This window comes from Lissotriton helveticus, chromosome 2_1, assembly GCF_964261635.1.
Source record: "Lissotriton helveticus chromosome 2_1, aLisHel1.1, whole genome shotgun sequence".
NCBI lineage: Eukaryota > Metazoa > Chordata > Amphibia > Caudata > Salamandridae > Lissotriton > Lissotriton helveticus.
The window spans coordinates 1,066,557,728-1,066,579,037 of record NC_136059.1 but is presented as its reverse complement, the minus strand read 5'-3'; the positions used below and the strand labels follow the sequence as shown (position 1 = coordinate 1,066,579,037).

At 47.5% G+C, this 21,310-nt stretch overlaps 1 protein-coding gene across 3 annotated transcripts in view; it reads right to left on the bottom strand.

Annotated features, from left to right (window-relative positions):
• LOC144818446 (lysine-specific demethylase 4C-like) overlaps positions 1-21,310 on the bottom strand; it is a 1,795,190-nt gene that overhangs the window by 1,526,226 nt on the left and 247,654 nt on the right. For all 3 annotated transcript variants that reach the window (XM_078675868.1, XM_078675869.1, XM_078675870.1), the window contains exon 4: positions 18,310-18,424. In XM_078675868.1, coding sequence (XP_078531994.1) covers positions 18,310-18,424 — 115 coding nt within the window. The remainder of the gene's footprint in view (positions 1-18,309; positions 18,425-21,310) is intronic.

The window sequence follows — 21,310 nt, the reverse complement described above, 5'->3', positions numbered from 1 at the left end:
GCCATTGTGGCAGAAGATGGAGTGAAAAGTGTAAAGGATGTCCATGCTAATGAATAAATACAATAGTATATCTGCAGCTGCGACAGGCACCGGGGAGGAGGGCGGGCGATATGAATGTTAGCAGCCCTACATGCCAAGAACAGATGCATACTGGTAAGTAGCATATTCAGTTCGAGGCATGTGGGCTGCTAAATTCATATCTTAGCATAGAATACATAGCAGTCCCTCCATCAGCGGCGGTTGCCCGTGCCAGCTGCAGAAACCTGAAAAAGTGTCTTCAGAACAGCCTGTCCTACAGCAGCTTGCTGCTTGGAATGCACATCAACACAGTAGTGTTTTGTAAAGGTATGTGGTGTAACCCACGTGGCTGCTCTGCAAATATCCTCTAAAGGAATGTTCCCTAGGAAAGCCATGGATGCCCCCAGTTTGCGTGTGGAGTGCGCTCTGGGGGGTATTGTTAAAGTGCGCTTGGCTTTTTGATAACATATCTGGATGCACTTAACAATCCATCTGGCTATCCCTGCCTTGGAAATCGGGTTGCCTTTGTGTTGTGGTGCGAAGGCAACAAAGAGTTGTTTTGTTTTTCTAAAGGGTTGTGTTCTGTCTATGTAGTACATCAACGCCCTCCGTACATCTAAGGTATGGAGCATTCTTTCCGCCACCGTTTGCGGGTTTTGAAAGAATGCTGGTAAGTCAATAGTTTGGTTTAGATGAAACTGTGACACCACCTTCGGAAGGAATTTGGGGTTAGTGCGTAGCACTACCCTATTTGGATGAATTTGAATGAATGGCTCTTGGATTGTGAGCGCCTGCAGCTCACTGACACGCCTCAGAGACGTAATAGCTACAAGGAAAGCTACTTTCCACGTAAGGAACTGGAGTTCACACGAGTGCAGTGGCTCAAATGGTGGTCCCATCAGTCTGGTGAGAACGACATTGAGGTTCCACACCGGAGCTGGCGGTGTTCTTGGGGGAATGACTCGTTTCAGACCTTCAAGGAAGGCTTTAATGGCGGGCACTCTGAAGACAGAGAGGTGCTGCCTGTTCTGGAGATAAGCCGCTATGGCGGATAGATGTATCCGAATGGAAGTGTACGCTAGATTGCACTTGTAAAGATGCAACAGATAGCAGATGATGTTGGGGATAGATGCATCTAGCGGGTTGATGTCATTGGCTGTACAGTAAATGACAAAACGCTTCCACTTTGCAGCATAGCATGCTCTAGTAGTTGGTTTCCTCGCCTCCTTGATGATGTTCATGCATTCCGGAGGTAGGTTAAGGTATCCAAACTCTAGGACTTCAGGAGCCAGATCGCCAGGTTGAGCTGTTGCGGATCTGGATGCTGAATCTCTCCATGGTTCTGCGTCAAAAGACTGGGCGTGAGGCGCAGTCTTTGATGCGGCACCACTGAGAGTTCGAGGAACGTGGTGTACCAGGCCTGGCGCGCCCACGTTGGAGCAACTAGGATGAGAGTCATCTCGTGCTGCCTTAGCTTTCTTGCGACCAGCGGTATTAGAGGGGCTGGCGGAAAAGCGTACGCAAATTTGCCTGACCAGTTCATCCATATCGCATTCCCCTGCGACTGTGGGTGAGGGAACCTGGCGGCAAAGTGTTGGCATTTTGCGTTCTCTTTTGTGGCAAACAGGTCTATCTCCGGATGACCCCACTGCTGGAAGTACGGGTGGAGGACAGATGGGTGTAACTCCCACTCGTGCATTTGATGGCTGTACCTGCTGAGCAGATCCGCCATCTGATTGTCCTTTCCTGGGAGGTGTTCTGCCATGAGGAAAATGTTCCTCTGAATGGCCCACTTCCACATGCTCTGAGCCAGATGAGACAGCTGTGGCGAGTGGGTGCCTCCCTGCTTTTGAATGTAGTACATCGCGGTCATGTTGTCCGTCCGGACTAGCACGACTTTGTTGCACAGATGTACAATGAAGGACTTGAGCGCCATGAAGATTGCCATCAGTTCCAGATAGTTGATGTGCATCTTCTGTTGCTGCGTCGTCCATAGTCCCTGCACTGTGTAAGTGAGCACATGAGCTCCCCATCCCTGGAGAGATGCGTCCGTTGTCAGGACAATCTGCGGCACAGGCTCTTGGAACAGTCGGCCCTTGCAAAGGTTGTGTGGAGTCCACCAATGCAGAGAGTCGTATGCCCGACTGGTAACCAACACTAGGTCTGTCAATTGCCCACGAGCCTGTGTCCACTGATTCGCTAAGCACTCCTGGAGCGGGCGCATATGTAGCCGTGCGTGAGGGACTATGAAGATGCAGGAGGCCATCATGCCTATCAACTGCATGAACACTCTCGCTGGAAGCGAGTGTTGTGGCCTGAACCTTTGGATCAGAGCCTGCATGCTGTCTATCCTGACTTGGTTTGGCTGAGCCATGGCCGTCAGGGTGTTGATCGTCGCACCTAGGAACTGCCGGACATGTGCCGGCTGAAGATGCGATTTTGGGTAGTTCAGGGAGAAACCCAGATCGTGAAGAAGGTGAATTGTAGACGACATGTCTGCGGCGCACTGTTGCTCTGACTTGGCTTGCACGAGCCAGTCGTCTAGGTAGGGGTAGACATGGATGTTCTGCCTCCTGAGGTGCGCCGCTACTGTCGCCAGACACTTGGTGAACACCCTCGGGGCTGTGGTGACTCCGAAGGGTAGGACCTTGAACTGGTAGTGCCTGCCTTGAATAGTGAACCTGAGGTATTTCCTGTGTGACGGGTGTAGTGGAATGTGGAAATAAGCATCCTTGAGATCTAAGGTTGCTAAGAAATCTCCCTGGTTTAGCAATGGAAGAATCTGTTGCAGTGTAAGCATGTGGAAATGTTCTGACAGTATGTACAGGTTGAGGGGACGTAGATCTAGAATGGGTCTGAGAGATCCGTCCTTCTTTGGAATAAGGAAGTACAGGGAATAAACCCCCGTGCCTTCCTCTCCCACCGGCACGAGCTCGATTGCTCCCTTTTGCAGCATCACCACTACTTCCTGCTGCAATAAGAGCAAGTGCTCTGCGGACATAGGCCTTTGCCTTGGCGGGATGTTGGGTGGAGTGGACCTCAACTCTAGGCAATAACCATACTGGACTAGTTGTCGCACCCACCTGTCTGTGGTGATGTTTTTCCAGACGGGCAGGAACTGCTGTAGTCTCCCCCCGACAGGTGTTAGGTGGTCGGGGGGCAGTGACAGAGAGTCACTGTTTGCTTGGAGCAGAGGAGCGGGAGCTGTTGTTTCCTCTGCCGCGACCTCTGTTGCTGTTATTTCTGTAACCTCCCTTGTTCTGTTTCGTGAACGAGGATTGTGCCCCACTTTTAGAGAACTGGGATTGTTGACCCATTTGTCCTCTGGTGACTCCACGTGCACCTGAGCGACGAAAATTGCTGCCACGAAACTGTTGTGACTGCAGGGCCCCCATGGACTTAGCAGTTTCTGTGTCCTTCTTTATTTTCTCTAGGGTGGTGTCAACATCTGGACCAAACAGACTTTCAGGATTTACTGGCTGATTAAGGATTGTTGTCTGAATATCCGGTTTAAACCCTGAGATGCGGAGCCACGCTTGTCGTCTCAGCATAACGCTAGTGTTGATAGCTCTAGCAGCTGTGTCCGCAGCGTCAAGTGCACACTTGATGGCTGCGTTTGAGATTAGCTTTCCTTCCTCAATGAGCAGTTGGGTGGCTTCTTGGAACTGTGGAGGCAGGTGTTGTACAATTTGTTCTAGGGTGTCGTAGTGCGCCCTATAGTAACGCGCCAAGAGTGCCTGTGTATTGGCGATGCGCCAAAAGTTTGATGCCTGTGCAGCTACTCTTTTGCCCCCTGCCTCTAGCACTTTGGACTCCTTATCCGGGGGAGGAGCTTCACCCGTTGTCTGGGAGTTGGCACGTTTCCTGGCATTGGCGACCACAAGAGAGTCCAGTGGCAATTGTCCCCGGATGTATGCGGGGTCCGCAGGTGCAGGTCTGTACTTTTTTTCAATGCGAGGGTTGACCACTCTCGCTCTTGTAGGCTCCTTAAATATGTCCCCAGCATGCTTGAGGACTCCTTTAAGCATAGGCAGTGTCTTTACTGTCCTTTCAGAGACTGAAAAAGTGTCGAAAAGGAAGTCTTCCTCAACCGGGTCGGCATGCATGTCCACATCATGATTGGCTGCCGCCCTTTCGAGTAGTGCATGAAAACCTGCTGAATCCTCAGTCGGGGACGCACGTGCATTAAAAAGCTGCGGGTCCTGCCCCACACCCTGGGTGTTCTGGTCACCAGTGTCATCATATGAATCCGGTTGTGCATCAGGTTCATTGATAGGGAAATTGTACTGCTCGTCTTCATCATACCCCTCACCCGCAGAGTGTTCTGGGGAGGGAGTAGGGCTCCGTCTCGGAGGAGGCTGGATTGGTTCCGTGAGGCCTGAGGCGTCAAGGGGCACCCTCTTCTTCTTTAGTGGGATGACATAGGAGTCCACTGGCTCCGAAGTGATTTTCCTCTTATAGAGGGTCAGTTTGCCTGTGTCAGCGTCGATGAAATGCTCTGAATCGTCCTCTGATTCGAGTACCCGACGTGGAAGCGGGCCAGCCGGTGAAGAAATCACCTGTTTCGGTGCCGACTTGGTTGAAAAAGCTTTCGGCGCCTCCTTCGGCGGCAAAATAAAGAGAAGTTTCCCAGAAGGCTTCGCTGGAGTGTCCTTTTGCGGCTGCGGCGATGGCATCGGAGCCGACGGGGCAAAGGCCTTCTCCCTGATTCTTTGCAGTGATTCGGCTATGAGGGACGGCTCACTCACAGTTTGTTTCGGCGCTGACGAGGATGGTCTGATCTTTCCCTCGGATCCGACGTCCTTGTGGGCCTTGTGCGCTTTGGGCGCGGATCCTGTCTTAACCGCCTCCGATTCCTGTGTTCGGGGCGCAGACTTCTTTCCGTGTGCCTGCGTAGCCTCCTTGGAGCCGACTTTGGCGGGCTTGGACGGCGTCGTAGCCGCTGACCCGTGCCGACCATCTTTTTTGGAGGACCCCTCCTCTGGCGTCGGTTTCGATTTTGCAGCATCGGAATCGACGGACTTCTTCGACTTCTGCGGACCGGAGGTCGACGGAGTCGATGGGGTAGCGGGCACCGACGTTTTCACCGGCACGGCAGCCATCTTAGGGACACTCGAGTCCTTAAGTTTCGGTTTAGTTTTCGGGTCGGCCATTTTAGGTGTTGTCGATCCCGATGGTTTCGGTTTCGAAACAGTCTGCTCAGCAAGTAAGTCCGTGGCCGGGCCCGAAGGCGGGGCTGTGGCTTGCGGCAACGGGTCTTGGGTAAGGCCGACAGGCGATCCCGTGTCCCGGTCGGTATCCTCGTAACCTTCGGGGCAGAGCTCGTCCCCCGAGCTGTCTGCCGCGGCCCCATAAATCTCATCGTCGTCTCCTACCTCGTCGACGTATTCAAGGCCTTGACCCGCGACTCCGTCGTCGTCTCCCGGATCCGCCTCGACCTCCGTCTCGGGTGGGGAGATTTGGAGATGATGACCCCGGTCCTCTTCGTCCTGGTCGCCGAAGATGTTCTCCGGATCCGGGGCCGCTTGTTTAGCTTCCATGCGCACCGCGCGCCGAAGCTTGAGAGTCTTCTTCGAGCGGAACTGTGCACACAACTTGCACTTGCCGTCGTCGTGGTCAGGCGAAAGGCATTTGTTACACACGGGGTGTAGATCGATGTGTGGGTACTTGGACCCACAGAGCGGGCAGTACTTAAACGGGCTCCGCTCCATGTCTGAAAAGGTTTGCAGTCGTGTCGCGATGAGAAGGCCTCAAAGTTCCGAGAGCGAAGAAAACTCCGCTTATTCCGGCTCCAAGAGACGGAAGACTCGAGACCGCGCACAGACAATACCGACGCAAGAAAATCGAGGCCTTTTGGCCGCTAAAAGGTAGTTTTTCTTGGTTCCGACAGTAAGACGTCGAGACCACATCCGAACCCAATGACGGAAAAAAACTATCTGGGGATGGAGCCGATGCCCATGCGCACTGTAGTCCAGGGGAGGAGCCACCTATCTCAGGATACTTCGAAGACTCTTCCAGGACAACAATGTGCGATCATCCGAGCCCAACACTAGGCGGCGATCTAATGCTAAGATATGAATTTAGCAGCCCACATGCCTCGAACGTTAATTTCCAGGTTCCTTAGTTTACAGAAGCTGGAAAATGCCTCTAGAGTGCGCTGAATACCCCCCTATGATTTAGACAGTAGGAGGGTATCATTGGCGAATATCAAGGCCGGAATTTTCCTACCAGCTAGTTTAGGGGAGTCCAGGTTATTCGCTCCCAATAGGTGGACAATAAGACCGTTGAGGAATAGGGGAAAAAAGCATGGGGGCTAGAACGCACCCTTGCCTCACTCCCCTTTCCACTGGGAATGGGGATGACAAAACCCCTCCCCTCCCAAACCTCAGCCTAGCGTACGTGCCCTGGTGCAAACGCTTAAATAGCTCACACAGATAGGACGGGGCACCCATCTCATTTAGGATAACCCAGAGCTTGTCCCTCTGGACCAGGTCAAAAGCAGGCCGAAGGTCCACGAATATCAAATACAGGCTACCGCCCCCAAGAATAACAGTCCTCCAGTATACCAGCTGTAACCTGAACAGCTGGTCGATCGTAGAAACCCCCGCCCGGAATCCTGCCTGCAGGGAGGTTAGGATGTGATGGTCGTCCATCCAACTCTGCAACGTAGTTAGGAGGACCCTGGCAAAGAGTTTCTGGAGGACATCAATCAGACTTATGGGGCGGTAGTTGGCCGGGTCCAGGGGAGAAGCTTTCTTGTGAATGGGTATAATTACCGCTCCCAACCAAGTCGGGGGAATGTCCAGGCCCTGCATGATGGCATTAAAGAATATACAAATATATGATGCCCACACCCTTTCCTCGGTTCGGTACAAATCACCAGGAATCTTATCGAGACCCGGGGCCTTCCCCGGGGTCTCGCTCCTAATGGCCGCCTTAATTTCTAAGATCGTTATAGGATAGCCATCGTAGTCCCTACCACTTGCGGGGGCTGAATCAGCGGCTTCAAATAAAACAACCGAGGTCTCCTCGGAGTCTAATGAATAGAGGAGCTTGAAGTGGGCAAGCCACACCTCTTCACTAAGATTAGGGATAATAGCGGACACCCCTGTGGCCGAGCCTCCGCGAACCAGGTTCCAAAATGTCCTGAACTCGCGTGCGTCAAGAGCTTCTCTAATTTTTTCCCATCTGTCGGCCTCCCACTCAGACTTGGCCGCACAGATGAGACTTTTGTAGGTTAGCCGGGCATTTCTGATGGACAACTGGGAGCCCCATTTCACCTCCTTTATCAAGGTAGTTTTGGCCTCCCTACATCTTTGGTTGAACCAGTGCTCTTGCTTGGGTGCCCTCACCCTACCACGATTGGGGGTTACGAAAAAGTCGGCCAAAGAATTAAATAACGAGATATGGGTAGCCTGCAGGGCTGAAGAGTGTAAGGACTCATGGTTGGTGTTCCACAAATCACTAACCGCTGCAAGTGCTCCAGCTACAAGGTTATAAATCTCTGCTAGCGTGTCTGGGGCTTGGGCCACCTTCTCCCACCTGACTCGCCTGCCTCCCGATGCCTGGAGCAGGTCTAGAGCGGATGGGGTCCCCACTCGATCCTGTGTCTAGTGGTTCCCCAGAGGGTTGACTAGTTCAGTGACAATAAATTGTGGTCACTATCGACCCTTGGTATTACAACAAACGCTTTAAGTCGTGCCCAAAAATCCACATTTACAAGGATGTAGTCAATTGTCGTGCATTTCCCTGGTCTATTAAAGGTTCGAGCACCTGGTACATCTGGGCGGAGTCTGCCATTACAGGCCCTTAAAGAAAAAGTGATGGCCAGCTTATTAATAGCGAGTGCCAGCGGCGTCAAGCGCTTTGCGGCATACATGAAACACTCCAGAATGGAACTAGACTCGTCCTCTTCTGTCGTAATAGAGGGAATCCCAATAAGTAGCTCAAAGTGGCAATTGAAATCTGCCCCAATAATTTTAAGGTAGGAAGAAGGGAAGGTAGAAAGGAGCGCTTCCAGGGTGAAAAGGCCCTTCTGATTATGGGCGGGGTGTAAGTAAATATTAATCACCGCCAGAACCAATCCCTCTTTAAATGTGAGTGTTATACACAGAATGTCTGGACAATTGGTATCAATTACCTTTACTACGTACCCCAGGTGAGCGGCCACCCACGTACAAAGCCCTCCTGAGGGTCTTCCCCTAGGGCCCGGAAGGCCACTCTATGGTATGAAGCAAAACCTACCCTCACAGGTGCAGACAAGAGCCAGGTCTCTTGAAAAAGACAAAGGTCAAAGCCATCCACCAGCTCCCCCACTCTGGGTTTTGTAGCTTAGGCCCCAGCCCGGCCACGTTCCAGGACCCGATCATGGTGGAGCGGGCGGGCGCTATCTCGAGGGGTGCTACGGTAAGATGCGCTTGCCCAAGGGCGATCGGTGTTATGCACTGTGGTGGTGGGTGGGTGGGGGGGGGGGGGGGGGGGAGTCCAGTGCCTGTGCTTCAACCTTGGATACAGAGTTATTATCTGGCAAAGGTAGGCCATGCATAGTTAGACTAGAGGTCTGTGACAGGGACTCTACCACCTTACAGGTGCCTTCCACTTCCTGACTCACCTCAAGGCTTTGGGTCAATGTGGGAGCGCCCAAAGTTAACGACAGTCAATCCACACTGCTCAAGGCCCCAAAGCGGTTAGCCACTGGGATGTTAAACTCTGGGACACAGTTAACAAAGGGGGGAAAGGGTTGTTCTCGCATGGCTGGTACCCGGTTCAAACAGTAGAAATAACCCAAGTGACAAGTGTCAATTGTACCGGGAAAGACTGGGCCACCTCTCCCCAATATTTGCTTAACAGCTGCTGGGTCCCTAAAGTTAACAATAATGCAATCCCCTCAATATCTTTAGGTCTAGTACCCAGCCATTTAACCCTGCGTGCAAACATGATCTCCCCCTGTCCCTGTCCCAACAGGGGTCTGTGCCTATGTAGCCAAAAAATGACCCTATTTTTCAACACATGATAGGATTCCCCATGATTGCTATCAAGAGGTGGAACGCCTGTGAGCACCACCACATAGGGTGCTGCCTCTGGCGGAAGCTGAGGGCAAGGAGGAAGCTTTAATGGACTAGTTTCTTGGGGTTTGGGAGAGGAGGGAGATTTATTTCTGCTAGAGGCTTCATGCTGCTGCCCATGGTTAACCAGGGGGGGAAGAGGATCACCTATCGACCTGCCTGGTGCAGCGGGTAGCACATTAGTGGGCCATAATGGTCCATTGTTGGCGGGTGGTTTAGTGGATTTGTTTGCTACTACATGTACTGGAGGATTTGAAGAGTTGGCTGGGAGGATGCTGTTACCCCGCCTAGCATCTGAGACAGTGGCCGTACTGGGACCAGAGCCTGCTCTTGCATCCAAGTTCCCCAATACACTAGGAGCCTGTACTTTCCCCACACCTTTGCTATTAATAAGTGTCACTAACATATCTATCCTGGAGGACAGTGTTTTAAAATGTGAGGTAATAAGCTGTTCCAAGTAGGCCTGAAGGTCAATTAACAAATGAGTAGCCCATAGTGGTGGCCCAGAGAAAACATCTTCACCACAGTCAAAACAAATTTCCATCATGTTGCAACAAAGGCATTCTAGTGGGTATCAGGCATTTTTTTAGCAGAGTGATGTACCGTTTACTAATTTATGGAAGGATGCCTTCGTGTTTTGTAGGCACTGCACATTACAGTTGGAGACAGGAAACACTGCCTCGAAATCCCCACTGTAAGAAAGTTTCTAGCTTCAAGGGGGAGACGTACAAAGTCCAAAGAAATGGTAATTCCACACACAATTTCAAGTATCAAGTCATACCACAGAGGGCCAAAAGCAAATGAGGAATCTCGAGCTCTTCAAGGTTATAGTTAGATGTGGGTCCAAAGTTTAGAAATGTCAGCTCATTTCTTCCAAAAAATTGGAGAAGGTCATCTGTTTTTTTTTCCATTATGCAGATGATGCCGCCCTACTGTATAATACTCCCATGCAGCAATTTCTGATGGCCCTGGATTTACATTACCAAACTAATTAGTTGGTCATCAATCTTTTGAAAACTAAGATAGTGCTCATATGAGAGAGGCGCTATGGAAAGATGAAATAAATGGACTATGAAAAACATGTACATGGATTGTATTCCAAGCTATACAAGTATGCAGGTGTGTGGGGATTAAAGTAAATATCTAGTAAGGTGACATAACCGCAGGGGCTTTCATGGTAACTGGATGCTCCTACTATGAACTCTCTCATCAGAGATAAAAGCTAAACGTATGTCCAGTTAAACTTTCAGGCAAGAGCATTTCAGATAACAAATGTAACTGGTAGGCTCACTTGGTACGTTAAGGAAGCAGTGCTGTGTGAGGGTCAGTGTGCCACAAAGTCGGCCCTCTTTGTAAAGTTCAAGGGCGAAACACTAAAACGTCTGGTAGAAGTAAAGGTTAAATAGCTGTGAGAAAAGACCTTCCAGTAAAGTGTTCATCTGAAATAAGAGAAGAACTAGCTCAACCAAAAGTGACATGGGTGGCTATTGATGTTAATACGAATTTTAGTGAAGAGTCTTGTTTTTCAAATTTAAATAACCTAATTTAAAAAAGTTGAGGAAGTTATTTACCCATTGGTACGTTAAATGTTCAATATCTATATGGGAGAGCCAATAGTGTAAACATTTGTCAAGCTTTAAAGATCAATATCGGTTTGTAAATTGATTAGAGGGAACTCCGATTGATTTGTGTTTTAATGTTGTCATTGTTTAATTAATGTATAATAAACATTTTGACTGGTTGATATTGCTAGGCACGAGGCAGTGGACCCTCGATCCATAAAAGGGCATAAGTATTATTAAACGAATTCATATACAGTTAGCAAGGTCGGGCAAGGTACTAATTATCAATGCTAAACGGGTTTGTATTTAGAGAAACAAATGAACCGGACTCTAAAAACTACAGGCACTCTGTGGTACTGGACTGTAGGAGCCCCAGGCGGAAATCGAGAACAGTAGAACATGTAGATTCAATAAAACTTCGCACTGGACAAGGGGCTGCATAGTTGTTATTATCAGAGAGAATATAGTTCTTTTAGAAATAATATCACCAGGAAATAATTTATAGGATCGGTTAACATTACAAATAAAAAGTAAATAGCTCGCTAATGGTCTACTTAGTAGCTCTCCGAATAAAGTTTAATTAACTACATTATTCTTGTTGTATTCTTGAAATATTATCTATGAAGGGTTATATGGCTAGAGCACCGCTAGATGGCACCAAATACTAATGAGAAATCTGGCTCCAGAGCTATATTTCGACTGAAATGTAAAAGACTAATTTTTTATTTATTGCGTGAATGAATGCCAGTCAGATCAATGGTAAAAAAATATCACATCTGTACACGCTCTTGCCATGTAGAACTAAAATGGGCAAATCTGAGTTTGTTTAGAATTAAGGGCCCCTCTTATATTGTAAGGCGTTACAGCAGAAATGACTGGTCATCCAAGCTAATCGCCGTTTTGCGACATTTCATACGCCAATTGTTTATGTCCGTAAAGGCAGACAAAAAGAAAAATTGATGGACAGAATGCAGAACAATGTCATACATTCACCCCAGTACAGAGATCTGAGCCTAAATCCATTGTTTTTTTGCTCACCATGCCATTCCAGTTTGGACCCAGACATATGCAAATCAATCCCTGACCAGGTGCCGCGAGCGTGAGGGGTAGGTGTCCCGCCGTACCAGCGCTTCATTGAAGGTGCATCTTACCTAAGAGCGCTGGCCTCACGGGAGTATGCTGCGAGGCCTTATTTCATTCCCTTCAGGGTCGCCTAAATAGAGCAGGACCCCGTGGCCCTCTTGTCCTCCGACCCAGAGAGGTTGTATTTGCCTTCATCATAGTGCATGAGCATTGAGTCCATATTTGTTTTTTATTTATTTTTTGTGTAGTACTTTATTGAGGTCCTGACGAATCGCCGGTTGGCGAGAAACATGTTGACCACACTAGGGGGTTGAGTTAGTGTTCTGTATACCCATACGGCCTCTAGCTCCCCTCTCACCCCTTTTAACTAAGGAACCAGCCACCAGGGCCGGTCCTCGCCATGGGCGGTATGGTCAGCTGCCCAGGGCCTCGCCTTCAGGGGGGCCCCACCGCCGGCCCCGCAGTTGCGGGCAGCGGGAATAAATAAATTATAATCATGGGAAAAGCGCTGCGCAGTGCGCACAGCATTCTTGTCGCGCTCGCGCAGGGGCCCGGGCCGGGCCGCAGGCAGTAAAAGTAAGGCAGGGAAGGAGGCCGGGAACTAAACACTGTCTGCGCAAGCACCGCACACACCGTGACGCACGCACCCCACCACCTAGCTTGGTGGTGGTGCCTTAGTGGTGGTGACATGACGCCGGCCTTGCTCATGATGCGGGTGACAGTGGGTCCCAGGGCCGTCAATCTGGTAGCGCGCGAAAGCACTTCCAATGACGGCCCTGGACATGATTTTATGGCCAGCCCCCACTCAGTGTGACGCACTCAGCATGCGCACACGCCATTCGTGAGCAGTCAGTCACTACTCGGATCGGGCCGCGTGGGCAGGGCTGCAGGCAGGAATCGGTCGGGCCCCGGCCTCCTCGTTGAGTCGTCGTTGAGCTGTTAAGGTAAGAGACCTGCTTCGTATTTATATTATAATACTTAGAATGTTTCAGACATACGATTCAAGATGCTTAGTCACCTTTGGCACAACATTAGCAGGAACCTGGAGACATTAAGTGCAAAAATGCATTTAGGTGCAAAAAACAGACTTAGGAGACTAGTCACCTTTGGTACTTCATCAACTAGAATGTGGGGACACTTTAAAGTACAAAAACAAATACAAGAGTAAAAAATCAATACAGGTACACAGACACATGTGCATGCAAAATTAGCAGAATCGTGCTGTAATATTTAGGGGGAAAAGCACAATTACGGGCAAAAATCACTTCTAGGAACAGAAGCACGTTTAGACACAAAAGATGCAGAAGTGTGGTATCCAATTTAGGTGCAAATGAAAATCATGCACAGTGCCGATCAGTCCAAAACCACCAAGATGTGAATGACACAGTCTTAAAAAAAGGTCCAAAGCAACCAATATCCGAAGAAGGCTGACCCAAAAGCCCTCTCTGTGTCATTTGTCACAAACAAAAGGGCTCCGCGGTGTCTCACCTAAAAGAAGTTTGGAGGAGCTGTTCTTCCCTGAAATGGGAGGACTCTGACACCAACATGAACCCACCTGCTTCTTACATCAGTGTGCTCTTATAGTACATTTCCATAGGCCACTACTTTACATAACTCTTTGCCCTTTGGTTCGCATCATTGTAGGCCCTCCTTAGCTAAATAGCCTTTTATCCCTTAAATGCACATTATCCTGCTTCCCAGATGCACAGCAGCGAGTGTCCTATGGAGGCGTATCAATTAGTGGTGGCCTGAGTTGCATCACTCAGTACCACCCCGAGGCACATCACCCTGAGCCTTCAGCTGTATAGTGTTATGTGTGACTGTTGGGGTGTGTGCATTAGTGAATGTGTGTCTTTAGGCTCTTGAGAAAAATTCTGTGTGTGTGTGTTTTGGCGTGTCTGTGCATATGTGTGTGCTTTATGTTTGCATGTGCCAATAACTGCGTGCTTTATGTGTACTTGTGCCAATATTTTTCATGTTTTATGTGTGCATGTGCCAATATTTGCGTGCTTTATGTGTGCATGTGCCAATATGCAAGCCTACTTGGTTTGTCAATTCTTAGTTTCTTTATCATGATATTTAAAATGTTTCGTTTTTTTTTTTGTTGATAGACATATGTATTCTGGTGCCAGAGCCTCCCGGGGAACTCATGTGCCCTTTCAAAAGTGGAAAACAGACTCACAATCTGTTGGTCCATGGGCTACAACGCAGGGATCAGTGTACGTTTATGTGCTGGTAATCTTTGGAAAAGTGCATGAATTGGGCAGGGATATACAGATTCTATCCAGTTCTTTACTGGCAAAAGGACCATTTATTTTCCAATGCTAGCTACTTGGCACAGTAATTGCTAGCTGTTTGGCACAGTGATTTATATACAATAGCACACGCGGGTTGCATTTCAAGACGCAGAGCGCTTTATAAAGCTCGCACCTGAGCCATACTGTGCTGAAATGTTGCTTCGAGAAGCACATATGCTGAGAGCCGAGAGTATAGTTAATTGAGTGGTAGTTGGTGATTTGCCGTACGTTCTCACCAATTAATTTGCAAAGTCACTTTCTGTGATGTCACTTAAAGGGGCCTCACATCTTCCCTTTCGCCCAGGACCTCAGAAGGCCTAGGACCGGCTCTGCCAGCCACGTTAATAAAATTGAGGGTGGACTGTTTACCTTTTTTAACCTTCACTCACATTTGCACTGACTACACTTTTCTTCATCCTCACTCACACCCACCATCGGCAAGGAACTAAAAGAACCCCGTCAAAAGAGTACCTTTTGGTTACTCCGTCAGATATTGCAGCGCCGGTCTGACGAGGGGCAGTGAGTCGATGATGACACTGGACACCCTCCAGTAAGGGTGTGTTCCACACCTAATACTCTGGGTGTGTGAGGCTCTCTAAGTTCCGACTAGGGAACCCTTCCAGTCACGGTACTGACTATACCAACTCCGCGCTCCACGTTGTCACACTCTTCCTGGGGAACTTTGTATTCTGCTGCCAGCATTCCAGTTTGGACCCAGACATATGCAAATCAATCTTGACCCTGCGCCCACTAGGAACAGTCCAGCCTGAACTGCCAGGTCAGGTCCTCTTAGGACCGGTTTCAGGGGTTCACCCCTAATCAGCCCGGATAGCTTGACTCCAGTGGCATGGAGAGCAGGGGACCCACGTCTTGGCATACCAGTCCCACTCAGGGTGACAAATGCAAAAAGAACAATTGATGGACAGAATGCAGAACAATGTCATACATTCACCCCAGTACAGAGATATTGGCCTAAATCCATCCTTTTTTTGCTCACCATGCCATTCCAGTTTGGACCCAGCCATATGCAAAACAGTCTTGACCCTGTGCCCAATGGGAACAGTCCAGCCCGAAATGCCAGTCCCTCGCTGGACTGGAAACTAGCATCATAGGACCGGTTTCAGGGTTTCACCCCTCATCAGCCAGGATAGCTTGACTCCAGTGGCATGGAGAGCACGGGACCCACGTCTTGGCTTACCAGTCCCACTCAGGGTGACAAATGCAAAAAGAACAATTGATGGACAAAATGAAGGCCCCCGGATGCTTGTTTCCGGTCCAGGGAGGACCTGACTTGGCTGTTCTGTCTGGACTGTTATCATGAGGCACAGGGTCAAGACTGATTTACATATGGCTGGGTCTAAACTGGGGTGGCATGGTGAGCAAAAGAACAATGAATTTAACCCAGATCTTTTGAATGGGGGTGGATGTATGATGTATTCAGCATTCCGTCCATCATTTGTTTGTGTAGCAAGTTTTACCCTAAGTGGGATGGGTATGCCTAGACGTGGGTCCCTTGCTCACTGTGCCACTGGAATCAAGCTATCCTGGCTGATAAAGGGTAATACCCAGAAACCGGTCTCAGGATGCTTGTTTCCAGTCCAGGGAGGACCTGGCTTGTCAGTTCGGTCTGGACTGCTCCCATGAGGGACATGCATATGGCTGGGTCTAAACTGGGGTGCCCAGTTTCTATCCATCATGCACCTAAATGGTGGCCATCAGAGGGGAGAGTGCCCCCTACCTCACCAGAGTCTGCTGAAAACCTGCCCACATTTGTAGACAGTGCTATAATTAGATAAACAAATTATTATCATCATGGCGTCTTATTTCTACTTTTTACGCACGCTCCGTAAAAATCTTTCTCATTGCCTAATGAGTTTAGAATGTTGTTCAAGCAACAATATTGTCGCACCTAATTGCTGTAAAACCATGAATTTGGGTCTTCCAAATAAATCCCTGCAGCCAGTACAACGTATTATAAAATGGCGATTAGAGTACTTCTGTATCCTCCTCAGTTTAGCTCAATAACCGAGGCTTGAAGACCACTTCACTAGCTACTGGTTAGGAAATGCGCTACTTTTAAAACTCTGTATCGTGCACATAACTTATTTATTGCAAGCAAGGTTCTCCGGTACTGCAGTCCCACAAAAAGTAATGCGATATGTCTACCGCTGACCTCGGAGGTCCACAGAGGCCTATTTGTTAGACATTCCACGTGTCTCACCTACCTGGTTGAGAGGCAGGGCTTTTTTGCTATCTAGCTCATAGAGTATGGAATTCACTTCCGTGTGATCAAGCTCGGAACCTAGCCATTCAAAATGATGTAAAGAACTGCAGTTTTTATTTCTTCTATAAGTTGCTTTCCTTCTACTACAGCACCAAGACACCCGACTCAGATAATCATGTGCTCTATAAATGTTTAATTAATTCATTCATTCATGCCTTCACTCACTCAGGCTATTCCTGGCATAACAGTGACTCATCCTTTACATACGGTGAGCTCTATTGGTGGCATTCTCGCAATATCTAGCATAAAAGTGCTCAAGTCATGACATACCATGAGCGCTCCTGGTGATAATCTGGCTACCCCTAGCGAGCCATACATGCGGACACATTATTTGCTATTTTTAATATAATAACCCCTTCCATGGCATGTTTTGGGTACTTGCATAACATCCTGGTATCACTGGCACTCGAGTATGAAACTGTCATTGTTGGTGCCATATGCGCTAAACCTGTAAAAAGAGGGGCGGATGCTGGACATCGTTCTTACTGCCCCTGGTACAATGGTGGCTGATTCTTTACATATTTCTGGTCATCCCAGGCCTAATGGTGTGAAAGTCCCTGCCATATGATTGTATCCCTAATATTTGACTACAATGATAAATGGATAAGAAACAGAGAATCTGTGCATATGTGAGAGCAGTACATCCAAGTGCATGGGACAAACATGTTTATGAAAACGATAAGCTTCTGTCTGTGTGAACTGAGTTTATGCAAAACGATAATTCAGAATTTCTTGGTAAAATATTTCAGATATTGAAATCTAATGTTTGGGAAAAAAGGCTTCATTTATGAATATAGTTAATGCTGGCATTTTAGGGATAACATGTCGAATATAGGAGGCTGAATGCTGATTCTAGTTGCTTGGTAGCAGATGGCATTTACTGCAATGGCAGCTATCTCAAGACTTCTATACTGATAAAGCTTTCGATGGTAATAGAGCCACTGTTGTCAGAGGCCTGAGCACGTACAACTGGTGTAACCGGTCTGGTCCTGCATGCTCCGTGTAATTAAGCAGTAGCATTGCCACGTGACCTTGTAAGATCCAGGTAGATCGGCTGCTTTTGGGATCTATATTACAATTCAATGCCCTACCCCCAGCCCCTTTCAAGTATACTATCAGTGGTAGCATAAGGCTTAGAATTTCAACTGAAAAGGATGGATTGAATTTGAAGCAAAGGAAGTTATTACATACTTTCTGAAAAACGAAAGGACACGTGACATTGCTTAACTAGATTATATTATATCACTTTTGTAATTTCTTATGGAAAATCCAAGTTCTGCCATAACTTGTTTTCTATGCGTTTTTGAGAATGGGCTTCAACACGAGTATGATGTGCACCACAAAAGTATTACAATAGTTTATTCAGAACCATTTCATTTGAAAACTGGTCTATAAAATGCACAAGGTGGTCCTGTTTTTACAAAGCTAGTTCTGGGGAGAGAACCCCTCTGAATTGCTGAAGAGGAAATCGATGTCCCTCGCTTCTCCACGCTCAATTCCCTTAGAAATAGGTATTGATTCCCAATCAAAATCCACCAACAGCCACTGTGAGATGTCTGTTTGCTCTCTTGTCCGCTTTCGAACTAAAGTGTAATTGCGGACACTGTCGGAAATATTCTGGGAGAAAACCACCTGCACTTCTTAACCAAACCACTAGATGGCAGGATATGTACAGCACAGCAATAAATAACTGCTTCCCAGTGCAAAATAAAGCAAGAAGCAACACTCACGGAATGCCATTTGAAGATAAGAGTCGTATGGTGTCAAAAGAGAATGCTAGAAGAAACGTATTAAAGAAAAAAATATATGGCCCAACTTCTAATTCTGGGCTCCTCGAACCGGATATAAAATTGCCATTTCTTCAAAGAACCAAACTGATAAGAGCAGAGGTGATCTACGAGATGAGTTACCCATGCAGGTTTTTTTCTGATATTTCTGGGTGTGCAGATAATCAATTATTACACTGAACAGTAGAACATGTACAGCAGGAGAAAGCTTACTTCATCATACAGGCTCCCATTCACATCTGCCCCATATATTGGAGCTACAAATGTTAAATTCTTCCAGTATTTGCGTTCCAAATCTTCATAATCCATGTATCTTGGGGTGCAATACCTGCAAATACAAATTAACCATTTTATTTTCAAATTTAGAACTGAATAAATAAGCTGGAAAGCTATGGAATAAACAAAATCTTACTTACCTGTCCTTAATTGTAGCATTCCAGTGTGGATGTCAGTATAAATCCACACATTTAGAGTAGTAAGAGCTAGGTGGAAGGTATTTGAATGCTGTGAATGAAAGGTCCCATAACCTGTTCTAATAGTATTTTGATTCGATTTTCGAACAGAAAGATTAAATAAACTGTTTCAGGAGATTCATTAATTCTAATAGGAAATGGCAATTCATTGCTCAAATGAAATCGAGTAGGCACGTGGGAAAGTAGAGTAACTATTACTCATGAATTCCATGGTAAGGCATCAGAAAGGGAGCAGTTCGTTTCGAGACGGATAGAAATATGAGTGCACGGGGAGTCTGCACAGGTGTCCGCAGGTAACTGACCCTACTGCTGTGGTGAGGTGATGCGCCTGGGACTATTCCACTCTCCGGATATGTACCATTCTTGTTTTTTATCGATGCAAAAGCTGTTCTCTTAAAAAAGAAAAAAAAGACAAGCAAACCTAAAAAAAAAACCTTTCTCCAGGGCTCCTAAACTGATAATAAGGTACTGACAAAGTGTTTCTCCACTAAATGGGTTGAACCCACCAGGCAACTTGTGGACTCGAAGCACGGCACGTAGAAATGTGTAGCTGAGAGTCTCCTAAAAGAATAGGCCTGCCCTTCAAAAAACGAGGTTTGATTGCAGGGAGGTTACCCCTCCTTTGATTTCAGACTAAATAAAGTAGGCCAGTTCTAAAATAGCCACGTCTTTTAACTGCTTCCAAAAGCGCTCCAAAGAAGTACATAATCTTAAACCAAGTGGCGGCGCATTCCTTAAAAGAAGGCCCTGCTAATCTGACCAACTTGACTCGATAGGTTGCATCAAGACCCAGCAACCCTTCATGCAGAGGTCTTTTAGGAACATGAGGAGATATAAGGCTGTTAAGATATTTAGGGGCAGTCCGAGTCATGGCTTTGCACCTGAAGCAGAGCGCTATACATTTAACACGCGCCCAATGGAGTTGATGCAAGTGAGTGGAGACTGAAACAAGCCGAGGGACGAAACACAGGAGTCTGGCAGCTGCACATTAAACGACCTGCATCCTCTTCAACAAGAACCTCGGGCTCCTAAAAAAGAGCACAGTTCCGTAATCAAGACACAATATAATAAGGGCTTGAACAACAGTCCTTTGGGCAGAAATGGGAAGAAGACAAATACTTTTATGCAGACATTGAAGGAGCTAAAAACAACTTGCAGGCCCTTTATTGATCTGAGCGTCCGCCGTGTGTTTGCTCTCAAGCCAGAATCACACTCACAGGTCTTTAACCGCCAGTTTAGGAGTGGGAACTGGACCCAGGTCCTCTGGCCAACCACCTGAGGCTGATTACCGACCACCAGAATTTCTGTTTTGTTCCTGTTTAATTTCAGACCGTTTTGTTCCATTCAGTGTACTACAGGAGCTAAACAAGGCCTTAACTTATTACTACTCTTGCCCTCCAGGGTAGACATAGAAAAAACAATTTGTTAGGTATAGGAAAACAGTAATGGCGAAGGCCTTCACTATTTACTTCAAAGGGCGGACGTAGATATAAAAGAGAGTGGGGCTCAAGTAAGATCCCTGAGGGAAACCAAACGGCATTTGGCGAACAGAGGATGAAGAAGAGTTAGATGTGACCTGAAAGTATGACCTTGCAGAAAAGAACAGAATCATTGCAAGGTTGAGCCCTTACTGCCGCTTTCCCCAAGAGGGTGAGAATGGAGTATAAGTAAGTGTATAACTATATAGATGTCTATGCATATGAAATGATAGATAAGAACTGCAATAACCATAGGTGGCCGTGGACGAGGGTGGGTGCATGTTAATCTACAGCACTACAAGCCAAGAACAGATGCTTACAGGGTAATAACAATCTGTTTGAGTTATGTGTGGCGGTAAATATACATGTTTTGCATAGACTGTGTAGCAGTGCCCTCCTAAAGCAGTGGCTAACCTGTGGGCATTGAAGTTGTTTGGAAAAGTGTACGTAGCACCACCTGTCCTACATTTGCTTGTTGGCATGCTGGAACATCCGCACAATAGTGCTTGGTAAATTTGTGTGGTGTTGACCATGTAGCTGCTTTACAAAAGTCAGCTATGGAATGAATGAATTCTTTATTGTTTGGTTACTCAAAACCATTACATTAAAAACATAGTACAAGGTTATAAAATTACAAAAGTTAAAACCGAAGGAATTTGTGCTGCCCAGGGGGCGGGATAGCGGAACATGAGGATCATGTTAAGGCATGAGTCCACAAGGTCTCTATGGACTGAGGCCCTCCGTGGCCTTCAGTAGAGTTTGTGTCTGGTAGATGAACTTTCCGAAGGAGGCCATATGCTTCACCGTTGTCAAGGTATAAAGGTAGATGGTCGCCTCTTTCGCAGTGCGGATTCCTGATTGTCTTAGAATTGGCCTGAGGTAGAGGCTGCGGGCCGTGCGCAGGGCCGGGCAGCAGAATAGTAGATGAGCCAATGACTCACGTTTGTACCTGCAGAGCCTGCATTCCCGGACACCTAGGCCGGCCATGCCAAAGGCATATAGTTCTTTAAGAGGCAGCGGGTGTAGTCTATACGCTAAGATCTTGTGGAGGGCTGCGCGGCCCATGGCCTGCTTAAGATGGTATTTGGGATTATGCAGGATATGTGGTAAAGACAAGGACTCGTGTAGATCTTTTTTTACCAACGACTCCAGATCCAGTTCTCTTGACTGCGCCCGCACTTGTTTTTTGATGGAGTGTTTGATGGCAGTATAGCTGACATGTTCTGGATTCCAAGACTCAATGGCGAGATTGAGATGATCCTT